Source organism: Rissa tridactyla, chromosome 3 (assembly GCF_028500815.1).
Source record: "Rissa tridactyla isolate bRisTri1 chromosome 3, bRisTri1.patW.cur.20221130, whole genome shotgun sequence".
Lineage (NCBI taxonomy): Eukaryota > Metazoa > Chordata > Aves > Charadriiformes > Laridae > Rissa > Rissa tridactyla.
The window spans coordinates 75,719,681-75,746,446 of NC_071468.1; the positions used below are offsets into that span (position 1 = coordinate 75,719,681).

Sequence of the window (26,766 nt, forward strand, 5' to 3'; positions counted from 1 at the left end):
GCCCTTCTCCTGCTCTTCACAGAAGCAGTCTTAATGCGTGGAGCTGGCTGCTTTGGCAACTCCTTGGATGGGGCTTTATCAGTATCCTTAGTGCCCTCATCATATATCTCCAGAGGCCCATATCTGTTCTTTACGGGCACCTGGGGTGGTATGGGGGGTCTGGAGGGGGCTTTCCTGCTGCCGCAAGGAGGTACCTGCTTCCGTTCCCCCCCATCCACTCCTAGTTCCCCTCCTTCTGCCTGGTGACAAGAGGGCAGGGGATCCTCTACCTCTTGTGGAGCCTCTCCTGCTGCTTTTTCCCTAAGGATGGCAGGGTGTGGCTCCACCAATCAATCTCCCTTTCACACTCCCGAATGCTCCTCAGTCTTTCCACTTCTTCCTTAAGCTCAGCCACCAGGCTGGATTCAGGGAAGCTTGTGGACTTCTTGCTTGAATCTAGAAACTCCCCAGTGATCTTGGATTCTGGGGAGATGATCTGTCCTGGTTTAAGGTAAAACAGAACCAACTTTCTGTTCAGCAATTTTTACTTCTTAGCTAGGCCTCTTCTAACTCTCTGAAATTAACAGCATGTTGTGTCTAAAAGAGTTCGTTCAGAGTGATAAGACAGTGCCAAGGAATGGTATGCGGAAAGGCTCTTGCTTATACTTATTGCTATAACAACCAAGGTCACCTAATTTTGTTACTTGCCCTGTTGGAGGGTCAGAAGCAGAAAAGCGTAGAGGGGCCCCACCTGCGGGGAGGAGCGGACAGGACAGGTGACCAAAAAATGACCAACAAGGGTATTCCATCCCATCTGCCCTATGCTCAGTATAAAAGCTGAGGAATCGAAGGGTCAACTCTCTTCCTTCAATGGCTGATGTCTGAGGAGGACCCTGTCTGTTCATCTGCCTTTGATCCCAGTCCGTGTGTTCCTGACTCCAACTCTGGAACCCAGTTCCCACCTGTCGCTGAGTCCAGCCTGGGACTTCCCCAGTGCCTGTCAGTGACATCATGCTGGGAGCTTAATACGGTTTTTTATATACTGTATCTATTTCATTAATGAAATATTAATAATAAAAAGGAAAATAAAGTAGTTTAGTTTCTTCTAAACTTGTAAATCTCTTTATCTCTCCTCCTCCTCTCCATGAACAAGAGGGGGAGCATCTGTCACCAGCCAGTGGCTGATTTGGCCAAAACCATGACATGATCCTTATGCTGCTTTCAAAAGTGCCAGACTGACATTATGCCTCTGCATTTGGAGGGGGTGCCCTGTCCCCAAAACCAATGATACGTAGCATTTTCTTCTAATTTGTGAGATATCCTTGTCTGCTTTTAGGAGCCTACTAAAGTGGTGTGATACTTATTCCAAATTTTTGTCTTTGTTTTTGAATATGGGGACACGCTTTCCACATACTAATTTTTTACCTGTTTTCTCTTGTAGTGGTATATTTAGGCATCTTGAATGTTTGGATTCATTTTTTTGGATGTCATTCAACTTTACATCTAAATGTTCTGCTTTTCTTGCATCTTTGTTTCCTCTCATAGTTGTAGTGGAAGAACAAATCTGTTGACTGACTTTTCTTGCTGCACTGAGCCATCCCATAGATGGAAGATTGAGGTCATGTATTTTTCATATGGTCAGGTTGTTTCAATTTTGCTGATGCAGAAGTGTTGAAGAAAGCTGGGTACTATTTCAGGGTTTAGGACTGTGAGCTAAAAAAGGTAGGGGGCCTGCTATTGGAAGAGAAGTACGTTCAGTAGTGTGATTCTAGGACTACAAATTGCTCGTGAAAGTTTGCTTTCCTTTTCTTGAAGGCTTACTGAGATAGACATGGCAATATCCTCAATAGGATACTGCAGCTTGTTTGAACACTTTGTCCTATGTCTTCCTAGCCATTGTGCACTCCTAGAACCCATCCTTTTTTTGTCTTGGAGTGTTCCTTTTGTATATTTATCTCTAACAGATTTCTCAGACGTGAAAGTACTGTTACATCCATTTCACAACAAGAAAGTGCATCATCTATGGTAACTTGCCCAAGGCCACACATGAAGTCTTCCTGGATGGGAATTGAACTCTTGTCTCTGATTCTAGGCTAGTTATTACTTCAGTATGCACTTAGTTACACAGAGATTTCTAATATTAAATTACAGAATGGAAAACCCAGCCTTTCTCCCTCTCTAAGGATCTCTACATCAAGGGTAAGGAATAACCTAGTGGTAACGAATGACAGGCCCTCATTTTCCTAGTGGATAAGCTTTCTTTTATTTTTTTGTTTTCATGAGAGTAGAGGTATTACATGTTACAAGGAACAGCTACTGACTAAAGAATTATAAATAACCAAACACTCCATTTGGATTCAAACAAATGTAATTAAAAATATTTTTTCTGTCCCTTTTACAAATGTTACTGAAATAAATGTTTTCTTACGTGCCAGGGAAAAACTGAAAGCCGTTTCACAAGTATGTAATGTTACATATGAAATATGGTCTTTGGGATCAGTTCTTGATTTTTGTTTTGAGGTTATCTTGCTGTTGCAAGACCTTATTTTGTTTTTCTTGTTAGTCTAGTATCCAGTATTTAAGACTACAATGTGTATAGTCCTTCCTTTCTTCTCATCCCTTGGAGAAAAGCTGACTTGATTCAGGACTCTGGGAAAAGGTTGAGTTTCACTTAATCACTGAAGAAGTTACATTGATGTAATACACTACTAAAGAACTCTCTGACATTAGAAGATTAAACTCTTTATGTTTTTGAATGATGTAGCAAATGTTTTAAGAGGGAAAGGCCTTCCAAAGTTTTGCTAGGAAAGGGTTTTGTCTTCATCAGAGTATTACCTTACTTACATCAGTCCGTGTATGTGATTTATTTGCTTTCTGTGAGAGGTAGAGAATGGTGACTTTAATTTCATAGGCTGTATTAACACTACAAAGTAACTGAGTCCTATCCATTTTCAGTAGCTCAGTTCTGAGTGATATTCAGTGATCAAGGTCTTGACAAGCCCACTCCAGTGAGCGACATAGCTTAAGTTTAAAGCGCCATCTAAACCATGCTCATGTTGCACCTACCTATCAGGGTAGAGGAAGTAATCCTCTTACAACTTGATGTTGCTCTCTGAAGCCTGTTCCTGGAGAAAGGGCAAGTGAGGTTGCCTATGGTATGGTAATTTGTATTGCGGGAAGGAAGTGACTTTCAAATTGGGTTTTAATATTTATCCTATTTAGAAATTTTAAATTTTAGAATTTTTTTCTAACAGCATTGTTACTTTTCCCTCCCTCTGTAGTCATCATTGTTCACAGTTTGGTTTTCTTTTTTTTTAATCTAGATGGTTCAACAGTTATTTGAAAATACCTATTAATCTTTAAAAGGTGGTAGTGTCATGTCTTTTGGCTTCTAATAACTTTGCTTTACTATTGATGTTAAAGGAAGGAAATCCCCTACGACTGTCTAGACTTTCCTGCATCCTGCAGTGACACGCTTGATGCCTTTGTGTGCATTCTTCTGCTAATGCTGTCCATGTTTAATTAGTCCTGCCACTTTACAGAACTGCACTTAAAGTACTTTTAATAGATGGCAAGTGTATAAAAACCCCTTTGTCTTCCATCTTCTGCATCCTTTTTGTAATCTCCAGCCAGATTTTTCCTAAAATCTTGGGATTTTGCCATGTATTTAAGTGCTGTTGCATTCTCCTTTTTATTCCCACCCCATTGTATTTTACAATGGTCCGGGAGAAATGGATCATAGTTCAGCAATTAAAATAACAGCTTTAGGGAGAGCTTCAACAAAATGGGTTGTTCGTTTACATATAGGAGTGGATTCCCTGTAGTTGTTTTCCCCATGGTTCTGCTTAGCTTCTTATAATGGGATCAGTGTGTTCTGTGTCAGAAATATCACAGCAAAATATGTCTGCATGTAGATCGGCATCGAACTGTTTTCTGAAGTCATATTTATCTAGCTTTAGTTTTTGTTTTCTACATACTAAATGAGATGATGTCTAGTCGAAATATTTCCAGTATTGACTTCAGTTTGTGAGGGCTCTATATTCAGTTCCTAAATTAAGAGTTACAGGATAGGAGCTAAATGGTTTTGAGTATCGTTTGTAAGAAGTTGGTAAAACTGAATTACAACTGTAGGACATGCTCTCTTTCTTTATTAAAAATCTCAGATGCAAGGGTTTTGTATTTTAGAATCATCCTATCTAATGCATAAGCAATACTGAGGCTGAAATGCCCCTCAGCTGCAGAGTCGGGATGTTACTCTTACTGTAGAAATCTTGCATTCCTGTCTGTGGTGGTACAAATCCAGGTCTGTAGAGCTTTGCCTATAGCCTTGTGATTAGGTCAGTCTAATGTGAAAACGTTGGGTTTGGGTATTCATAGGTAGAACAGATCCTAGAACCTAGTGTGTGGTTTCTTTAGGGTGCCTTGACCTCAACATTGACTCACAGGCTTAGTAGATTCCAGTGTACTTTAATATTCCAGGCTATAAACTACATTGGTTTAGGATCATCTGTATGCTTTGTTCAGACAATCCTCCCATGAGAATGGAAGTCTTCCGGAGGAGATCACTGGAGGCAGTAACTGCATGAGCTCCCCTGTGCTGGAGTATGAGCTATCAGGTAGTTCCGTATGTGTGGAATTACATCCAGAACAGATGGACTTTTGTCTTCTCCTCCTCCTCAAATACATACAAAAATTGTCATCTGCTAGCTGTGGTGAATCCTTAGGTGCTCTTTGTCTAATTTGTTTGCAAACTTTATTTCTGAACTGGACAATACAGTAACATCTCTTATTAATAATTTTCATGTTTTTCTTTTGTACAAAAATTTGTCCAATTTGATCTCAGTGGAAATAAATTTTTAGAAGTTTAAAGCAAAATCAATTTTTTTAAATGGTGAAAGAGCACTTCTCTGAGGACACTTGAATAATAATCCTCAGGTTCTCTAGCTTATTCTACTGTGAAATTAGGTGTTTGTATGCTTGGGCAGGGGGACTGGACCAGATAGCCTCCAGCGGTCCCTTCCAACCTCAACCATTCCGTGATTCTGTATAGATTGCATCTCCGTTTTGTCCATACCTGTATGGCTAAGCATTCTGGTGGTCAGAAGATGTCGGTTCTTGCATCTTCTTGGGTAGTTGTTGAGCAACTTTTGCATTCCTTTATCATACTGGTTTCAGTTCTCTTCTAACTGTATTGAAGTTTTCTGTCTTAGGGCTGCTACAGATTTTTCTTCTGATATTTTAAATTATACAGTAGCTCAAGGGTTATGCTTGGTACGTGTTTCTAATAGTAATGCATATGGCAACCATCTTCAAAAAAAAAAAAAAAAAAAAAATACCAGGCTGGTTTTCTGAATCTCTCTCTTGTGGGTTTCAAGTACACAAAATGCTATATTTGGGTTTAATACTTCAGTAACATTTATGCTGCTTACTTTTGTAAGTATGCATTTGGGGGTGGGCTCACTTTCTTTACTGTCTAAAAAGATTGCATTTATATTATTTCTGAAGTACTGAGTCATTTTTTTTGTAGTATTGATTCATTATTATTCTGGCTATTCATCTATATTGACATTTAGTTCGCAGTTTTTTCTTTTAGGAGAAAGTACCCAGTTTGCTAGTTGAGTATCATAGTATCTCAAGGGTTTGTGTATTGCCTCTTTTCTATGTTATAGCAGCACCTTTCGTGTTCCTTCATTCACCGTCTGAAAGACTTGTGAATAAATCTCAGCTTCACTTCTAGATTTCTGTTTGTTTACTCAGCATCCCCCTTGGGTCATACACTGGGATGCTTGTTCTGTGACCTGCAGATAATTCAACCAGTGCAGACCCCATTCTTTAAGAGAGCGTAGGCTAGAGAAATTGTTTGGACAGCAGCTGCCTCCTGGCTGATAACCCATGATCACCACCAGTTCTAGACTTTGCATATACACTATGTTGATTTGTTAATAGAGACATCATATGTACTGTGTGTGTACAGAATAATTGTGAAGTACATGTGCAGTAGATCCATGACGAGGCCACAGTGTGAAACATTTTAGTGGTCTGTACTATCTGAAAACTCCGGGACTCACTTCCAAGCATCCGGTTTTGCATTGGGAAATTCTCAGGAGAGTGTTTGTATAAACCATGTGGCTTTTCTGCAGAATCTGCTGGTGAGCACCACTTCCATTGATTCTACAGATGTAACGAAACTTACAAATAGATGTAAAAATAACATCTACTGGTCAATGCAGGCAGTCACTGTGGTGGTTGCTGCTGTTCTCATGGTACAAATTTGCTTCTGCCTGTATCTCTGAAATGAAACAGAAACATAAGATTGACACATTTGAAGCATAAAATTTATTAACCTTATCCCAAGCTCAGTTTTTAATTTATGTTAATTGCTGAGTCTGTGTGGCCTGAGATCCTCATTGGGTAGATCTGTTTTCTCCTTGTGGCTCTATTGGAAAGAATCCACTAGAATTTGTAATGGCTTAGTGCAAACCATAGTTGCTATTTCTGGAATCTGGGCTTCAGACTCAACATGATCGCATTTGGTGCAATTTGATGCTTTTACTTAAATAATGGAAGCAAATGACTCTGTTCTTACCCTAGCATGGTAAGACTTTTGTAGTAATATGGATTGTAAATAAAAGTAGCAATATAATCAAATATCATGGTAAATGAGTCAATACTAACAAGGATCAGAGTAGCTGTATAAACCCATGTAACTCAACAGCTGCTGGCCTAATAGGAGTCTTAAATCAGCAGTGACTTGTTTGATTTCTTGGCAGAATCAGAAATGAAAAGCAGCTCAGTGTGTATGTTTTACAAGATTTCCCTGGCATTAGGTGGTGATTTGACTCTTTGGTCACTTGAAAGCTATAGTGTTTTCATGGGTTTTTGCACATAAAGGGGGGAATGCAGGGGAACGGGACAGAAGGAAACAGAAGGAAGCATTCTTCATACCTGTTCTTTGTTTTTTACTCAACAATAAAATCACATTTCAGTTGAGCAAGGACTATTAATAGCTGCAGTAGAAATGTATATATTGGATTTTAGATTTAATTAACTTGAGAAATCAGGTGCTAACTATTAAAGCATTATTAATTAATTGTCTTGCATACATTTGCCAGAAGTTCTTAGTCTGTGGCTCCAATATCAAATTTAGTTTGGGGTAGATTGATTTGTTAGTTTGTTTTTTAAAAGCTTCAATAGGCATTCAGACAAATAATATGTACGAATGAATTTGAATTTCTCCCAGAACATGATCCTGGCATACATTTAAAAAGAAAAAAATACCACCCCCACTCCAACTCAAACAAAAAAAAAAAAACCAACCTCAAAGCCCTCCCAAAAAAAAAAAACCAAACAAAAAAATTTGAATAGAGGAACTGTAGAAGTCCAAACAGCTATTAATTTTCTGTTAATTATATTGGGAGGGGGGAAGGGGCAGAATCCTTTATTTCAAAGTCAGCCTTAGTGACTCAGTACAGAAAATAAATGGTCTGCTGCCACTACACAGATCAATACTCTCTTGGTTCCCATGCTAGTAATAAATGCCTTCGCCCACATTGGGGGGACAGAGGTTTTCATGCCATGTAAAACTGTTAACTGTCCTTTGTTTAACCATTAAAGCCCCCCTCTTGTTCATAGTTTCTCTTTCTTTAGTTTCCCCTTTTTCTTAGTCTACTATTATTTGAAGTACATGATACATAAATAAGATTTTTCTTCTCCTGAAATAGTTTAAAAGCATGGGCAGAATTCATCATAAATGATGACCTCAACATTATGAATGTGTCTATAGGTTGTATTTAAACATTGCTGAAGAGACATGGTGGGGGTGAGTTACAGGAAGAGTAAAATTCACCTTGGAAAAAGGACTTGTACTTTGAGCATCCTTTGAGCAATTTCTCTCACTTCTAGACATTATGTGAAGGTCCAATAAATTTTTGAAGAAAGAACAATACATCTGAGCCCCAGTTAAAATAAAATGCTATCCTATTTATGGTATTTGTAGGCATGCATTCCACAGGTGTAAAAATTTGCAAGCAGCCCTGATTCTGAAGATCCATTCTTCCTATGCTTTAATAGTCTTAGAGCTGTCTTCACTGTGTGGCCAGTGGTGCACTGACAAGGGTATGAATTGAGTGTAAATAGTTTGGGCAAGGTCCGCATGCTTGAGAAATAATCTCAGTTTGAAAGAACAGACTTTTCGAAGTCTTTTCATTGGTCTTGTGGATCAGTGAAGTTGTGCCGCCTCTTTGTCTGTAATACCTATCTTCTGGTTGATGAAAGCACTGCCTTTAGGTACTGTTTTGCTGTCTTCATGCAGAGAAATTATGGAAACAAAATGCAAGATGATATATTTTGCCTATCACTGTGGTGCGGTGGAGGTTAAATGGCAGCATGTGCTTATAGTATTTTTCTGTGAAACTTCCATTGACCAGTGAGAAGTCATGAACAATTTTTGGGACTGGAAGGGTGGCGAGCAGGATCTGATGTTAGTTTCAGCAGTGAATGCATGCTTTGTTGTATTGTTGTGAGGAAAGAACAGAGAACATGCATTACAGTTGAGACTAGCTCCCCGAAAAAATGTGGTAGGTTTGGGAGATCCCAGTCCACGTTACTGTACTACCATGTCTGAAGCTGAAGCTCCAGCTGTGGTCAAGCACAATGGTTTTCATGATGTGTTCATTCATTCTGCTCTTACTGCAGGCTCATGAAAGCTAATGCTGAGAAGTAAGCATGTTGTTAGAATGCTAGAGATCTGCATATGTAGTACAGACCTCTTGGGTATCCACAGATTTGAAAAGTTGAAAATTGTTTTCTTTTTCCCATATCCCAACTTATGCCTTAGTAACTAGAATATTGAATGTCCTTGTAGATGGTCTGGACTTCCTTTTTAATTTCTGAGAGATTGTGTGCTTATCCTAGTGAGAAATGGGAAGAATTTTGGTACTGCAAATTTTTTACAAAGGCTGAGAAACCATTAATCATCTAACACTGACTCAATATGCAAAATTATTCTCAGAGACGTGTTGTGTTATTACTACAAAAAATTGTTAGAATTATGCTTGTATAACAGCAGAATTTGACGCTTGTGTGTGTCATGTAACTCTGTTCTGTATTGCTTTTGTCAATGAATCAAATGTGAGAACTGCTGAAAATTGGTACCTTTTGTTTGAAATTCACCTGAACTTGTTTCATAAATTTATCCTGTCTGCAGAACCTAAAAATAACCTGAAAAAAATTTCAAAGTTAGGGACTACTTAAAAGAAGAAAATTATGTACTCATTAGAAAATAATTGTTTGCCTTTTCTTCTTTAGGTCAGAAGACTTGTCTCCACTTACATGGTGTCTTTCCTTACCTCTATGTACCATATGATGGTTTTGGACAGCATCCAGAATACTATCTTCGTCAAGTGGCATTCAGCATTGACAGAGCACTTAATGTGGCTTTAGGCAATCCGTCGTCTTCTATTCAACATGTTTTCAAAGTGTCATTAGTATCTGGAATGTAAGTATGACCTGTTAGGATTTTTGGTTATTTGTTTTGAAATGCTTTTGCAGTTGTACTATGTAAAAGCACTTACTATGGACTTGGGTGACTGCAGTGCTTTTCCTTTTTCTTTTCCCCCACGTGTGTCTTTGTACAGGCTTGTACAACTACTAAATAACTCTTCTCACATACTTTGGCTTTAACATAATCATCAGGTTTTCCCTGAAACACTTGACACAACCATTTTGTCCTAAACTTGAATTTTAGTGTCTATCATTTTGCCAAATCTGTTCCTTTTAGCCATTTCTGTCTCTGCTATTACAGCAGTACTTTCCAGACAGTATTTTCTACATGTCTGGGTTTATTCTAGGTTCCCTGTGACCAGGCAAGTCTTGCAGGAACCTGATTCTAGGTCTTCTTTTCTCTGTTCGTTTAAGATGGCACATCACAGAGACTGTCAGGTCACATTTATTCATCTGATTCTCCCAGCAGCATAGGCCATGATGCAGAGGCTCTTAAGCATTAATTTACTTATTTGTCAAGCTGACTGTCGTATTTTATTCGGAACAGCTTTCTACTACTGTTGGAACTATGTGTTGTTACTGAATCTTAACATTTTAAAGACTCTCTTAATCAATTTTTATTTAACTTACGTAAACAAGGACTGAAAAATATGTCAAATCGTAGTGAATAATAGGAAGCTGTCCTGGAGGAATACAGTTAGTCTATACATGCATTGACTTCTTAATCTTCAAAACAATGTAAACACTAATTTTCAGTACTGTGCAGCACTGTGTTTTACTTATTTTTTTCATGCACTTTTGAAATATGTTTTTTCTAACTGTTAAGTTTAGGAAGACAATCTTTTTTTTCCCCAGCCAGTTTTAGTCATATCTTCTAGATATTGCTAGTAAAGTGGCCGCAATAATTTGTCTTCATTTCTAATCAGAACTTTCTGATGTGTTTTTGCAGCAACAAGGAAGCTAACCCACCAAATTTCTTCTTTTTGTTCTTTTTGTGAGAACTATGTGAATTGTAGTATAGCTGTTCATCTCAACAGCGAAAGCTGGGCAGAGTAAACTGCTGAAGACAATCTTGGAATCAGTGAGAAAACAACAGACAGAGATTAGGAGACCCTGCCTCTTTTTCACCTCTCTTGCCTTAAAGCCTCTAAATGCTCATTACTGAAAGTCAGATGCTCATTGCCTCAAGGAAGAATAGGAAAGAGTGTTTCATTTATTTTGTTTGCTTGCATAAGAGCTAATGAGAAGCTCCTAACAGAAATTGTAATACACCTTCATCTTTACCTGGGTAGATAGACATGCTTATATAGTCACACAGTTCTGTTTGTTTTCTTCTGTTCTGACCTGATTTTGCTCACAGATATTATATTGTCTCTGTGGTAAGAAACCTATGTTTTTCTTTCAAATCTTGGAGAGGGTCTTACCCCTTCCCTTTTGCATTAGCAGGAAAATCGTTATATAATAAAGACATTTGCTAAACCTTTATAGGTTTAACATAGGATTTTTGTTGCATTAACTTCCAAACATAGTGGAGGTCCAGGAATAAAAAGAGGCTAAATATGCTGTCCTTGTGCATTGTGAAATTACAGTAGATGTTCATAGCTAACCTTGGAACTGTTGTAAATCTTGCTCTTCCTGCTGCCATGTCAATGTTAGTATGGATCATTTGCCATGCAAGTGCTGACTTTTTTTTTTTAAGTAGCATTTCATTTATGTGCCTATAGCACATTGAGTCATTATAACTCAATGTATGTAACCTGTCACTGGGTTTATAGTATCCATGTAAGAGACATTGATTCATTATACAAGATCTGATCTCCTTTTCAGCCTAATAGCTTTAAGTTTGTTGTTTCAGCTTAGCTCAGTTTTAACATCACAAAAATTTTCTTAAACAGTTCATTCTAGCTTTTGGAGATACTAAATATGTGCATATTTAACAATATTAAGGATAGCAATATTAATGCTGTAGTGCAATTGTGCTGAGTTTGCATTTAATTTAGGACTGAAACCTCTCTTACCACTGAGCTTCATTTTTTTGACTTAGCAGGTAAGCATCCCAGCTGCATTTTTTTATATTTTTTATAAGGAGATTTTATATTATTTTGTAGAGGTAACATTTAAATGTATGCTTTCCTGAATTTCTGTTGACTTTGTTTGTGATTACTGCTAACTGTAGATTCTTGCATTCACCCGATGTGTTGAATTATGTCCAGTTTCCTTAACATGCTGTTTTACAAGCATGTTCGATTAGATTAGAATTCTATATGCTGAAGAGTCAGTAATTCAGTCAAATAATATCAGAATTAATGCTACCTGTTCAACTTCAGTTTAGCCTTGACATATTCATTATGCTATGTATTCTTTAATTGCATTCTCAAATCCTGTTTTCTTCAGGATTCATGCCTCGTTTAGTGCACAAGATGATTAGTAATCACTGAAAACGGGCAGCTATTCACTCTTTTAAGTTGTTCTCATTGTTCAGTTTTTTATATTACACAGCTGGTATTTATTCATTTACACCTGATCTGCAGAATTAATGTCCTTAAGGACTTTGTTACAGCATTTATCAGAAAGGCTGAATGCTGGTTTTGAAGCAGTCCACAACTAATAAATTTATTAAAAGTACTATTATGGTGGTGTGCCATTAGTGTGTTTACATGTGGGGAAAGAGAGAAACAGTGTTAAGCCAGAAGTGCCTTCTTATTTTAATTTTTTTTTTGATACTTTGATATCCAGAGGGCCTATTCTTCTTATCTTTATGTAGCAATGTAATGCTTCCCTTCGGCCTGACGTGGGAATTTTCATTCTCCTGGATATGCAGTTTATCTTCTATTTTCCCCCCCCTGGATTTTAATACTCTTTATAGTAAAATGTGATTGAATACATGCCACAGCATAACTGACTAGCTTCTTGCTTTTACTTCTTCCTCTCCAGGCCTTTTTATGGTTACCATGAAAAGGAGAGACAGTTCATGAAGATTTATCTTTACAATCCTGCAATGGTAAAAAGGTAAGGATGTGGTGATATGAAGTTCTGGCTGATTTCCTTATATTTTGAATTAAAAAGTCAATTTTGAAGCAAGATTCACCTACATCTTAACAAAATAAAAGCAACAAAATTATTGTCCGAATTTTTCAATACACATAAGAAAATTGGTAATTTCAAGCACACCAATAATCTTTTTAAAGCAGTATCATGTTCGGAAAGCAAGACCAAAATATACTTGCCTTTAGTTGTCTTGTATTAAGTACAACTCTTGAACATTTGAACAAATTTGTATCGTGTTACTTTTTCTGTAACTCTTAAGGAAAACAATGTAGTACTCCTTCATATATTATGAAGTAGATTCTGGTAGTTTTTAATTTTTAAAATAGAAGCACCAATTATTAAATTTTAAATATGCTTGGAAAACTGGATAGTTTTTGTTATTGGACAGTTTCTCTATTTCTTAATAGAGCAATGTTCCGTTAAATAAAAGCACAGTTGATCTCAGTCTTAGTGTCAGAGTAGTTGCAGTAAATTCAGTAATAAATAAGAAGGAATTCTTTCTCCAGCAAAAACTGAAATCCTTTGAGTATTACCTATCATAACTGGTTTTTTTAAAGATCTAATACATATTCATAAGATAGGATTGTCTATTTTTTTCTTCTAGACTAGTAAAATTTTGCATGATTTTAAATTTTTGTCTTAATGTAATCTATACACATATATGACGTGACAATTGTTTCAAACTTTGGAGCTTCTCATGTTTGTATTACTTCCATCTAAATAAGGGCTGACACTTCACTTAAATTATTCCTTTAATTTTTATGTATAAAACTATTTTTTTAACTCAATTTGTTGCATTTAGAAATGCTTAGCGCTTTTCTTTGATTTATAGATATATCCTGTTACTTTGAGATACATTTATTGCAACAATTTATAATTATCCATATACCTGCAGTTATTTTTTTTAATGTGTAGATCTTTAAAAGAGCAGATTGTCATGCTTCTAGGAAGCTGTTAAAATACTGCTTCTGTGTATACAGTATGTAACTTTAAAACCATGCAGGTCATCTTCACATATATGTCAAGGAGAACTAGAGAGACTTTCAAAGTGTGTAGGCATACAGCTGCTACAGTTATTCTGTAGAAAGGTTTCCATGGACTATAGTGGTTTTGAATTAGTTGCGGGAATAGTATACAATGTTATGGTTTTTCATAGATTTTTTTTTTTTTTTAAGCTGGAGGATTCACAACTCCTTTGTAATTAACACACAAATATTGAATCAGTATTAGCAGAGATCATTTTTGTGTGTCTGTTATTGTGAAAACAAAATTCTTAAGCTAAAAATACAACTAAGGCAAAATTTAAGAAGTTTAAGTAATTTATATTTCAATAAAATCAAATCTCAGTCTTGTACTGGAATAACTTTTTAGTTTATGTCCTAATTTGTCTTTTATTTTAGAGTATGTGAGCTTCTGCAAGGTGGAGCCATAATGAACAAATCTTACCAGCCTCATGAAGCCCATATTCCCTACCTCCTTCAACTCTTTATAGACTACAACTTATATGGAATGAATTTAATAAACCTGTCTGCTGTCAAATTCAGAAAGGCAAGGAGAAAAAGTAAGGTGTTTATTTCTTAAGACAAATAATTGTTTTGAAGGCTAAAAACTACTGTTTTGAACGAAATGTCAGGCTTTTGCTGTAGCTGTGGCTGAATGGGTATCGTGTTGTTTTCCTATAGCTTGGTTTGTATCAAAATAGTCTTGTGCGTAGCTTTCTATCATTTTTCCTTTTTGTGCCTGTGTATTGGGACTGAGAAGAGTCTGCTTCCTGAAACAAGATGCTATATTTCAAGAAACGTGTTCTGTCAGCAGTGTAGCTGTGACCATTTTCACAAGATGACCACACCTCTTCACAAGTAGAAGATTAAAAACAGTTGGTATTTAGTTGAAGAATTTATGTGAAAGATAGCGTACTAATACTGCTGCTTTAAATTTTTTTTTGTTTGTTTTTGATCCCTATATCAATTATAATTCTTTTTTTTTTTTTTTCTGCAGTAGTATCTATAAAATTATGGCTAACTATTATGTTCTGCTGACAATGTTTTTAATTTAAAAGCTTGTGTTGTACTAAGGTCACTTGCTCTAAAGTGAAATATGAAATATAAATGCAAAGGAGGTATTTTAAATTTTCATTTTAAAAAATTAGTTTGGCATTTTGAATGTACACACTTCCATACAAATGAAGTTTTACAAGAACATCCATAATGTTATCTAAAAGCTTCAGTATAAAGGGGAGATAACAGTAGGAAAACCATAATGTCTTTGGTACTTAACATTTAGAAAAATAAGTATGGTTTACTTAAATCATAATTGTTCCTACAGCTAAAGCAAGAGTTGAATAGTAAAGTATCTTTCTGTAAAAAGAGCAAGTAAGAATCATGCTGACTTTAATTTTGTCCCATTATTTTTATGCATCTATATTCAGACAGCAATGGATTAGTGCATGGGGTTTCATAACTGAGTCTCATCTAAAGAAAAATACTCTTCTCATACTCAACAATAGGCCACACATTTTGCTGGTGTCAAAACTGTACGAAAACAAAAGCTCAGCGACAGACAGAGCATCTTCAGGATCTTCAGTCCTGAGGAAGTACAGTCAGGTTGCATTTAGTCTTCCAAATGTTCAAAGTGGCCTTCTGGAGACATGCGATGTGACTGTATCAAATACTTGCTCACATTCTTTTTCCATAGCTCTTTACCCTCTCTCTTTCAGATGATAGATAAAAGACATAAGCTATTTATATTCTCCATCATTTATTTAAGGATGCAAGACCTAGGTCTTGAATGGGAAGAAGAGAGTGAAAAAAGGAGCATGGGCTGAGACCGGTGGACTTTATTCTGGTAGGGGAGAATCCAATAGGATAAAAGCAAGAAAATGACAGACTGCCTTGTCCTGGCTTGGTCAGGTAATGGCAGCAGTGCTCCTAGCAACATTCATACAGCTTTGCGTGGCTCCACATCACACATGTATAAGTAGCCTGCTTCAGTCTGTTGCAGTCCCCAAGTGCAGGATCACTATCTACTACTACTGGCACAGCAGCTGAGTGACAAATGGTTTGTTCCTGGTACAACCTTATAGAGGCAATGCTGTCAAGAGGCCAGTCCTTGCACAGCAGCCCTGAGAAGCACCATTCTTTTGAAGCTCAGACTTGTTGGGATGGTGTAGAAGGCATAGCCTCTGCTTATGACTGATGCGCTTACTTGCCTGTTCCACAGCTGCTGTGTCTTGGGGGTGTGCATTCATTGTAGTCAAGTGTAGTTTGTGCCACGCAGGTCAGGCTGAACATTGTTTCTTAGATGGCAGTAAAAGCGTTTGCCTAAAGACGTGCAGCAAACACTTACTTTTCTTTCCTTGCAGATGATAATATAAAAATTCGTCTGGCAAGGAATAGAAAATTCAATAATTGATCTGTTCGTAAATATAAATAAGCAGCCTCAGGAGCCTGTTTCCAGTGTTGTTTTTCTCATTGAGATACGTAGACTGTTTTGGAAGGCTGAGAGAGATCAGCAGGCAAATTTGTAGGAGCAGGAATACTCTGCCTTCATCAGCCTGTGTCTGGAAGATGCAGGAGTTCTTTTTTTCTAGTTCTTCTGTTTATGGATAGTGAGGAAGAGGGCTGCAAATTCATTCATGCACCACATGCCGCTAAAACTATTACAAAACTTTTTATTTTCAGTAGTTGCATCATCTTCTGTATTATGACTCTGAAAGACCTTGATGTGTCACTGCTACTGTCTTTAAAGATCGTCATGTCAAGAAAAGGGGAATATTGAGTGTCCTTAAATCTCTATCCCTATGAGTAACTTTACTGAAGAAACAAACTGATACAGGAATTTGAGCCTTGATTTTTAGAAGTATTTGAAAGTAGGGTTTGTAGGGAATAAGAAACTGCACTGAAACTGCTCTGGTGTGGTATTTGAATTGCATATGATTTCTTAAACTAATAGTATATATTTTACCAGTTGGCCTATAGTCTTGCATAGCTGCTGTGATGTATTTTCCTTTACAATATACAGCTATTCAGTCCCATTTCATCAACTCAGAATAATCAAGTTGCAGATGAAAAATAACAAGAGATGTTTCTATGCATAGTCAGCTTGTATTTTAATATAGAGAATTAGCTGATATTCCACACAGTAAAAACATGGCTGTGTTTCTTCCTGGGCCAGCCCTGCCCAGGGGCAAGTCGTCACTTTTGAACAGCACAGACACTAAGCCATGCTAGGTTTGATCTGAGTCTGTGCAAACAGGATCGGGTAATTTGTGTTGTCTTTCTGGAATCACCTGCTTAGGTATCACAGTGCGTAGACCATCTTGGTGCAGGTGTTGCTGAACGTGAGCTAGCTCCTGCATAAATACAGGCATGTCTTTTCACCACATTTGAGTGCCACGTTTCCCATGTGAGTTTAGCATCTGTGTGCCGTGTCAATGCACTTAGGAGTCTGATCTAGGGACAGGGTTTGCAGGGACTAGTCTGGGTGCAGTAAAGTTGGTCTGGAACATGTTTAATTAAGCCTGCTGGATTTCAGTTGCTTCTATTTGTAGCTTCTAAGGCACTTTTGGCATGGCGTTTCCCAGTTGTTTCGATAGTAACTATGTTATTCAGGGCCTTTTGCTACATGAGAGATACCTATACCTGCTATTCTAAGTAATGGAATTCACATTGATTCTGTTATGAAATTTACTTCAAAAATATAGATTAAAAATACCTGTTCTAATAAATACTTATTAAAGGCCTCTGACAATTGAATTGTTCAATTATTGTATGTAACAAATGCAAAAGTGTTTGCTGTTGCTGGAAGGTAAATTTAATAAAAAAAAAACCTGCTAGTGTGTGACACCAACACAGCTGAGAAAATTCAAGGTTCAAGCTGGTCTTTCACATAGAAGCGGGAGACTGAGTAGTTTTCAAGGTCTCCTCCCATTCTGCCTCCCCCCAACTCCATTCCTGGGCTTTTTTCTTTCTTGTGACATATCCTGTGGATATTGTCTTTTCTTCCTCTGAAGAGTGAAGGTTCAGAAGACCACAAGGGAGACAGTAAATCTTCAGAGAGGATTTCTCCAGCATGACTTTGGAGCACAATTCCTTACCCTGAGACCTCCAAGGAAACTTACACAGTGTTTTCTTTATTTGTACAATAGGCAACACTTGCCTTCATTGTAGGTTTCCACTTACAGGTACTGCCACTGTGTCTGGAATATATTGTATATTCTCTTTCAGCTCAGATAAGAAAGAGGAAAACCATGAAGTAGAATTTAGTGTTTTCTTTGACTTCTAATTCCCACTGGGAATATGACCTGAGGACCCAAACACTTTGGAATTCTGAAGTTTACATCGTACTCTGCATGATTTACTTTGAAACTCGTGCAGATAAAGATTGAATTTAGGTTAAGATGTGACTAGAACACAGCAAATGTAATTCTAATAATGTCAGTATGTTGAGAATATCTTTTTCTTTTTATATGTATCTACATGTTAGAAAGTAAGTTAAATCTTAAATGATCATTTAAATATCATTTAAATATGATAGCATAGTTACTTTTTGAAGATGTTATCATGCAGTGTTATTTATTCTTTAGGAGCATTTGGACTGGCAGTATTAAATAATAAATGCAATTATATAATGAGATGTGGGAAAAAAATTGCTGCATAAATTAATTCATTTGTCATTCATTTTTTCTTTACAGGGGATACATCAGGTGTAAGTAAACATCATAGAATTTATTTGCCAGAAAATTCAAACAGCGCATCTTTCATTGAGTGGGAGGAAGATGAAATACCAAGGTCAGCATTCCAAATTTGAATGTAAAGCCTGAATACTACCTAGTATACCAAATTCTCTCTGGCGCCATATGCAATGATGCTGGTAGTTCTCTCCCTGATATGCTTTACAGTCTCATTTACCATGTCACTTTGGCTTCTAAACATTTCAGGATTTTTTAGTATAAGATATTTCTCTTCTTCCTTTTTTTTCCAAGTGATAATCTTCCCTTTGGAATCCCTTGTAAGTTCGTATAGGGTCTTGCATTCCATTTTTAAGTTTCATCCTGTTTCTATTATTCTACTTCTAAGTTATCTTGCGTTTGGTTTATGATACTATGATCTTGTTATATATCCACTGTGTCTACTAGCTTGCCTCACCAGCATATTTCATTAATACAGTCATGCATTTCCTGCCAACAATATTAATGAGATGTGAAGTAAACTCAGTCCCAGAAACTGGTCTATACTCAGTTCTATAAATTTTGTATCAACCCTCAGTCTTTTTTATATAAGCAGTAGGAATTTCACCATTTAAACCATTTAAATGCTTTAATAATTAGGAACTAATTTACATCTCCTCCAACTGAAATTGTTTCCCATTTGATACTGTGTCAAACATTCCTTTTTCTAGAAAATGAATTATTTTATTAAAGGTGTTCTATCATACCTGTCTTCCAAATGCTGTAGGATGTACGTGCCACTGCAACGTAACGAATCTAAACTCTTTTCTATTCCTGATTTTGCTCTGTTCTGTATCTACACAAAATTAATTGACTGTTATAATTTCTCCTGGATTATTTATGGGAGACATCAACTTAAATCAGTGTTACTGTAATCAAACCTGTGCTGCAATTTGTCCCACTTTCAGATTACCTTCTTTATTTCCTTTAAAATTCCGAAAATTTGCATCTAGGTTGGGTTAATAGACTCATAACTGTCATGATCAACCTTGCTGAAGGTAAATCTGACCCAGATATTATAGGAGATATCTATGCAAGGAAATCCTTGTAACTGTTTCCTAAAATGATTGTGACTCAGATTTTTTCCATACTGGTTTTATTCTTTTGGTCTACAGCATTACTTGATATCTGTAAAGCTGCCCTTCTTCCTTTAGTTCTGTCTTTCCTTCACAAAGTATATTCTCTATTCCAAACATTTGGTTTCTATGTATAGCTATATCAACAGCTATATTGATTTCTAGTTTCATGTGGAATGCTAGCACAGGCCCCTCACTTTATTATCCAGTCTTCTTGAGTTCAAGTTGAGATGTTTATAGCAAAAACTTCTGCTTACTGTATTTCTCTGTTTGACTGCTATTTCCAACAGCACTTGAAGTTTTTCCTATCTGTCAGTACTGAACTTCTAAGCCTTTGCTTGTCCTTTATATCAGATATGAAGATCTCATCTTTCCATACCTTCAATCTGTACACTTAAGTTGTTCTTTCAAGAAAAAGCTAAAGGGGAAAAGACAGTTAAATGTTGTTTGATACTGCAAAATTTCTAGGGCTGCCTTGTATTCTTAGTGATTGGGATGTCTGTTTGGACTCATTATCCTGGGTTTTACGTACATCGAGAATAAATTTTAGAGGTAGTCCAACATGTATCTGCCAAGCCCTTGCTGCAAGTGGCAGTTGACAAGTGCTCTGGGTTTAACCAAGCAGTACCAGTGATTTGGCATTTCTTGACTTTGGAGTACAGTATATCAAGTGGTTGAAATCTGATGCTGAATGCCTGGTAGGTAATATGCAAAATATTATTCAAAGTTTTGTAGGTAACAATAGCGGCATTTTGCATGTGTAAATGCCGCTGGTGGTTCCTTATTTCAAAAAACATTTGAGAACTATGCCAAAGTTTCTTGGTGACTGAATTCACTTTTCAGTACTAGGTAGCACCTTGCTAATCTGTCACTTCTCCAGAACAGTATTTAACCCAGCCATGTCCTGTCTTGCTCCTGGTAAATCTCTGCATTACTAATTTGCCACTATAATTAGTGTACTTTATTAAGCCAGGGACAGTTCTTTTAATCTAATTCCAGAGTGATTCTGTTACAAAGTAGACAAATGTCCAAAGCCACTAGTGCCCAGGAATCCCTGATGTAATAAGGCTTTTAGGTACGATACTTGCCGGTGTTACCAGACTGGAACCTATAAAGCCCACCTTAAAATAGGCAGTAGTCACTCCAGCCTGGCAGTGCTATCCAACAGTTTTGACAAGAGGAGTTCTTCACATGAGACACATTCATGTTATCCCTCAGGTAGCTGATAATAAATGATTAAACACTTCCATGAGTTCCAGTGAGAGAACTTAATGGTAAACATCAGGCTTGGAGTAATCTGCCGGTCAAGTCTACCACTTGGACATGATGTGTTAAAAGCAGAATGATTGGTAGAATGCTTTTGAGGAACACTTTCTTTTTTACATCCTAGATTTGCTATCGAACGTGAGTTTATATGAAAATGGAGAGATTTGACAAATAACACTGTTGCACAGCCTAGCAGTTGTGTAATGTTACAGATTTCTACTAGGTTTGTGGTTGTCATAAGTGCTTTTCTTGCTTGTCAGGATGTACATGTTTTTATTTAGCCATTTGATTCTTAATAAAATATGTGCATTATTCAAATCACTGGAACACCCTGCAAATAAAGACATCTTTTCCTTCATGAATAGAATATGGAAAACTATTATGTCAAAGCTGAGAGTCCTTATCAGTGTAGTTGAGTGACTCCTTTCAGATTCTCTGTGGGTTTAATTTTTTATCTACTGTACTCAGATGAACTTTATAAATAACCTGAGGTGTGATCATCACAGAACTTGTTTCCCTAGGCTGTCGTTAATGTTGGTGAATTAAGATACTGGCCTTGATGTCCATTCTTCAAGGGTTTTGAGGGCTTCAGTCTAGCCAACTCTGTGGAGTGAACACTTTTTTAGTTGTGTCCACTGTTGCTTTAGTTCATTGCCTCACTCTCTGAGGAACAAAACCTTGGTACTTTCTTTGAGCACGGGTTTCATCCTACGTTATCATTATTATTATTATTATGCTAGTGGATAGTGCCAAAAACTTGCTTTCTTCAAAAATAAGAGCCGTTCTCTCTGTCTGTTCTCAATAACTTATTTGGAGCTTTTTCTACAAAGGTAAGATGGATTTGTATTACAGTTTTTCAGCAGTGTGCATCTCAAGTAGTCTAGCCATGGCAGCTCAGTGTTGTGGAACTCTGATTTATCTTGCTGCTTAAGAGAGTAAACCTTTGTTCTCTTGCAGCTGGGTTGCTTCCATTCCTATGCCACCTCACTTAACCCTGCCTTTCATATGTCTATATTACAAGTTGTCCCTTGTGAACAATTTTACCTACATTCTCTTTTACAAAATGAAATGTAGATGCTTCGGCTGGGACTTGCTAAGTCGTCTTTTCTAACCTTGTTCTAATACAGATATTCTCAAATCATGGTTTTGGCATTACATAAAATTATCTTTTTCTTCGCAGAATTGATGCATGGGATGTGAGACAGGTGGTTAGTCTGTTGTACAGGGCAATGTGTGTCAAACAGATCACTTCTGAGTATCTTCCAAGGTATAACAACTGCTAATGACCTGGAGTAGTTCATATTTACAACTAACTACAGCTGGGAGACTGGGCATGTTCTGACTTCTTCATGCTGTCTTCTTACTTGCTAATTGCAGCCCTGTAGCTGTTCAGCAAATGTGGCTTGATCTGGGAGAGTGGAAGACACAGTTGCTTCCTATATTTTCCTGATGTGTTGTGCATGTTTGTTTCGGGTAAGCAAAACCAGCAAACCTAACAGCTGATCAAGCTATTGAGAGTACTCGGATGAAATCATTCTCAAAGAAGCACGTAATCATGTTAAATAACTGTACATAAGGACAGTTCTTCTGTACTTCTCCCTCTGACATTTTTGTTTTAATCAGAGAAAATTAAAATGTTAGAAGGGCCAGTTAAAGCTGCTCTGCTTTCATATGCCTTTTGATCTTTTTCCTGAAGTGGGAACAAATGTCCCTTTGGCCTTTGGGGCTTACGTGGATGTTGCAGAAGCTTGTAGTGCTACTGCCCTGACTTCTGCTAGCACAAGTATGTAGTGACTCTTCTTTCTTTCTTTCTTTCTTATTATGTGATCAAAATGCAAGTTTCAGCTTGCCTGCAATTCCTTTTGCCCACTGTGCAGGCAGGCTCTGTTTGAATGCTTTGATGGATATGAGCACCCAAAGTGTGTGACATGAAATTTATGCATTTTGATCATGTTACGGACTAGTTTCTCAGCTGATGGTGTGACTGGGAAGGGAGGGTAGTGATGGTAATGGATTGTCCTTAAAGCATGCATTAGGGCATAGGCAGTCCGCTTCTGCTAAAAGGCTGAGCTGCTTTAGTTTAGGAGTTCTATCATCTGCTCTCTTAATTCTCACAATAACTCCAAAACAGTACTGCTGACTGGAGGGATTAGTAGTCATATATTAATGCATAGCATCTTACAGTCGTTAATGAATTCTACATCACAAGTGCTTCACAACTTCTGCCAGGTTACTTTTGGATGTTTAGAACAAAGAAATGTCCTGCTCTGCCTTCTTTTGCTGTGACTGAGTGAAACATACATTTACATACAGGGTGAAAATACACTTCCTGTATTAATGCAGCCACAAAATGTGACATCACAAATTTTAAAAGTATGTCTGCCAAGAAATTATTCTGGAAACTTTGTTTTCTCTGCTTTTAAACTATATGCTTTCAAAACGTTAAGTGTCAGGCAATTTCTAAAATTGACTTTCAGAATGCCTATTCCTTTTTTCTTATCCCTCACTCCATTAAAAATGCAATTGCTGAGATTTCTGTTTTGTTTCTCAGTTTCATATTATGCGTAACACAGGATTTTACTTACTAATAAAAATTCCACTATTATAATGTGATACAAGAGGAGAGTAAAGAAGATTCTTGAAAGCTGAGTCTGCTGTAGAGAGGTTGAGGTTATCACAGTAAACCCTATCAGCCTTACATAGGTGAATATTTCTTTCTTACCCCAGAAGTTACACATCAACTGAGTAATTGAACTAGTAATACAAGTTGAGCTTTGTATAACTGTGATATATAGAAAGAGTCGATTATCAAATAACTAGATCTTCTTTCAGTCCTCTCTGTCTTTTCTCTTACAAGTGCCAGTAATTAGATATTCTAGGACTGGTTTAATTTCAGCTTACACTTCTAACACTGTTTATTTCCATCTTGTCCAGTTCTTTGCCTAAACAGTTAAGCTAACAAGTTGTAAGGTTACTGGGGTTTTTCTCTCCACTGGAGATTAAAATGAAAACAAAAAAAAACCCACAACAACAACAACGTGGACTTTTTTCAGTACTTTACCCCTTTATGGTTTAAAATTATTTTCTGATTTCCTTGTCAGGTCTCAATGTTCTCTCTAACAATGCAGGAATCTATTTCTGCATTATGCAAAATGCAGTTGGTATTTCAATTGACTGACATTGTTTCTTCATAGGTGGACAAATAGATACAGGTGTAATAAAGTAGTTACAGCCTAACAATTTCAATTTTCTCTGTGTACAATATAGTGACCTAATAGTCTTACAAAGCAAAGTATTTGCTTGCCAGTGCCTTTTTTAGTCTTTATGAAGTTCACACACTATTGTGGACCTAATAAATAATTCTTGCTTTTGTAATCACAAATGAATGGGTTTGGTATCTTAAACGATGTCATATGGTACATTGATACACTTCAGAAATATTAGACCTCCAGTCTACTGACAGAATTGGACAGCAGTCAAAAGCTCACATTGTAGTATCGCTTCAGATAAGTAGCCCCCTTAATTTGTTGTGGTTTGTGTTCCTGAGTCCCGTTCCACACACACACCCCTCTCCTGCCCCTTTCTTCTCAGTTTGCGGAGGAAAGGATTGTTCTTTTGGGGAAAGCAAGGAAAGCTGAGGGCCAGGAGGAAGTGAGACAGGAGAAATGTTGCACCTCTTTAGAGGTACTCCTTTGTTCAGTGTGGTGTGATGGTAAAGCAGGAGTCCACTGAAGCTGCCATGAAAGCAGCCCTTTACCTTCAGTTTGGGTTTGGGCTGTTTAAACCAGTTTAATTTCTGCAGTGCATATGAGAAGAACCACCTGGTATTCTGCTGCTTCAAAGTCAGGAAAAATATTTTAGGGCTTTCTTGCAGGAGGCATCCTAGCTAGCAGTGTTAATTAACTCTCTACTGAGTAAATCTACATGCTTTGCCCATAGATAACCCTCTTAAAGAAGAGGATGTGTCTAAACTAGCTTCAGTCATAACGTCGTGTTCCTAACTTCTGTATACCATAGACCTCTGCAAAAGGAGTTTAGAAGTAAATATTTTTCAATTCTAGAAAACTACAGATTAGGAATGTGAAGAAGGGGTCAGTTTTGGTTTTTCTCCTGTCATGGTATCTATATAAATATGATGCCCTGAAGCCTTTTAGAAACTCCAAATATTTTTGTGGTTGAATTCGCTGATACTTCTTGAGAAGGCATTAGTTTTCTGCTGTTACATAAAATCGTAAAATAGTTTGGGTTGGAAGGGACCTTTAAAGGCCATCTAATCCAAACCCCCCTGCAATGAGCAGGGCCATCTTCAACTAGATCAGGTGGCTCTGAGCCCTGTCCAAACTAACTTTGAATGTTTCCAGGGATGGGGCATCTACCATCTCTCTGGGCAACCTGTTCCAGTGTCTCACCACCCACAATGTAAAAGATTTCTCCCTTATATCTAGTCTAAATCTACCCTCTTTTAGTTTAAAATCATTACCCCTTGTCCTATTGCAACAGGCCCTACTAAAAATCTTGTCCCCATCTTTCTTATGAGCCCCCTTTAAGTATTGAAAGACCATAACAAGGTCTCCATGGAGCCTTCTCTTCCCCAGGTTGAATAACCCCAACTCCCTTGGCCTGTCTTCATAGGAGAGGTGTTCCAGCCCTCTGATCATTTTCCTGGCCCTCCTCTGGATCTGCACCAACAGGCCTATGTCCTTCCTGTGCTGGATGCAGTACTCCAGGTGGAATCCCACCAGAGTGGAGTAGAGGGGCAGAATCACTTCCCTTGACCTGCTGGCCACGCTTCTTTTGATGCAGCCCAGGATGTGGTTGGCCTTCTCGGCTGCAAGCACACACTGATGGCTCATGTCCAGCTTTCTGTGCACCAGTGTGCCCAGGTTCTTCTCGGCAGGGCTGCTCGCAATCCCTTCATCCCCCAGCCTGTATTGATACCGGGGATTGCCCCGAACCAGGTGCAGGACCCTGCACTTGGCCTCATTGAACCTCATGAGGTTTACATGGGCCCACTTCTCAAGCCTGTTCAGGTTCCTCTGGATGTCCTCCTGTCTCTCAGGTATGTCAGCCATGCCACTCGGCTTGGTGTCTTCTGCAACATAAGTGAAGCAGTTTAATTTTACATTTCTTTCATATTTCATGTTTCTGGATAGTTAAATACTTAATTTTCAAAGAAGGTGTTGGGCATATCCAGCTTTTAATTACATCATCTGCTACCTCCTTGCGCTGTAGTGACTTCAATTCAAGGCTTATAGAGAACATTGAAAATATTAACGAATTTTGTCTTGTATTCCATGCTGAGAATTTTGAGGCTCTGTTTATGTCAGGGAATGTAGGAATACAAGTAGATGCTGTAAGTTACCAGTTAATTAACTGAGACAAAGGGTCCTGAAGAATAGCATTATTTTAACCATGGGGAGCTTTGAGGAGAATTTCTGTTTGTCTAAAAATTTTCAAAGGGTAAACAGACTTCCATGTAAACCTGGGAGAAGATTTCTCTTTCTTAGCTTCCTCCATGGACTCCGTAAAATTAGTTCACTGACAGCAACAGGTGGAAGGCCACTGACCTTAGCAGATCTGAAAAGGCCCAGCAGGAAGATGATCGGATCATTATACAACAAGCTTGAAGCTGTTTCTAGTATTTTAAGTCTTTGCCAAGCCAGTTACCCTTAGTTCTGCTTGAGTTTGGGGTGCTAATATTCTGTTTATATTCACCAGGCTATCCCTAAGTCCCCTAAACAAATTAAAAAATCTGAAAAATAAAACATTTCTTGCTTCGCTACCCTTAGTTGGAAATGTTAAACTGTTTTGCATTGCACTGAACTGTGAATGAGAGAGAAACGTTCTTGCTGTTGTGTTTACTTGGGCGCAAAACCATGTGAATGCAGACGGTCCTATTGGCTGAGGTTTCTACAGAATATTTCATCTTGTATTTGAGGATGAGAACACTATTGCAACTGCTGTAGTATTTAGAATTGTTTACTACTTCTTTCTCTTCTCTTCACAAAAGAAAAAGCTAATCCCTTTAAATTGAAGAAAGCTAATCCCTTTAAATTGAAGATACAGATCTAATTGTATTTGAATATGGCCATTAATTTAAGGACTTGCAGGTGAGGATGAGAACTGGTAATTCTGTATTCAGGTACTCACCCCCATTCTCCCTGAAAT

General features: G+C 37.6%; 1 protein-coding gene across 2 annotated transcripts in view; it reads left to right on the plus strand.

The window, feature by feature from the left end:
- The window catches only part of REV3L (REV3 like, DNA directed polymerase zeta catalytic subunit), a 123,468-nt gene that overhangs the window by 40,052 nt on the left and 56,650 nt on the right, over positions 1 to 26,766 (plus strand). Inside the window, exons 2-5 of one of the 2 annotated variants that reach the window (XM_054197314.1) lie at positions 9,286 to 9,475; positions 12,415 to 12,489; positions 13,929 to 14,089; positions 18,221 to 18,317. In XM_054197314.1, the coding sequence (XP_054053289.1) occupies positions 9,286 to 9,475; positions 12,415 to 12,489; positions 13,929 to 14,089; positions 18,221 to 18,317 (523 nt within the window). Of the gene's footprint in view, positions 1 to 9,285; positions 9,476 to 12,414; positions 12,490 to 13,928; positions 14,090 to 18,220; positions 18,318 to 25,306; positions 25,658 to 26,766 lie in introns of those variants that run through there. The other variant, XM_054197315.1, reaches the window with a different exon arrangement.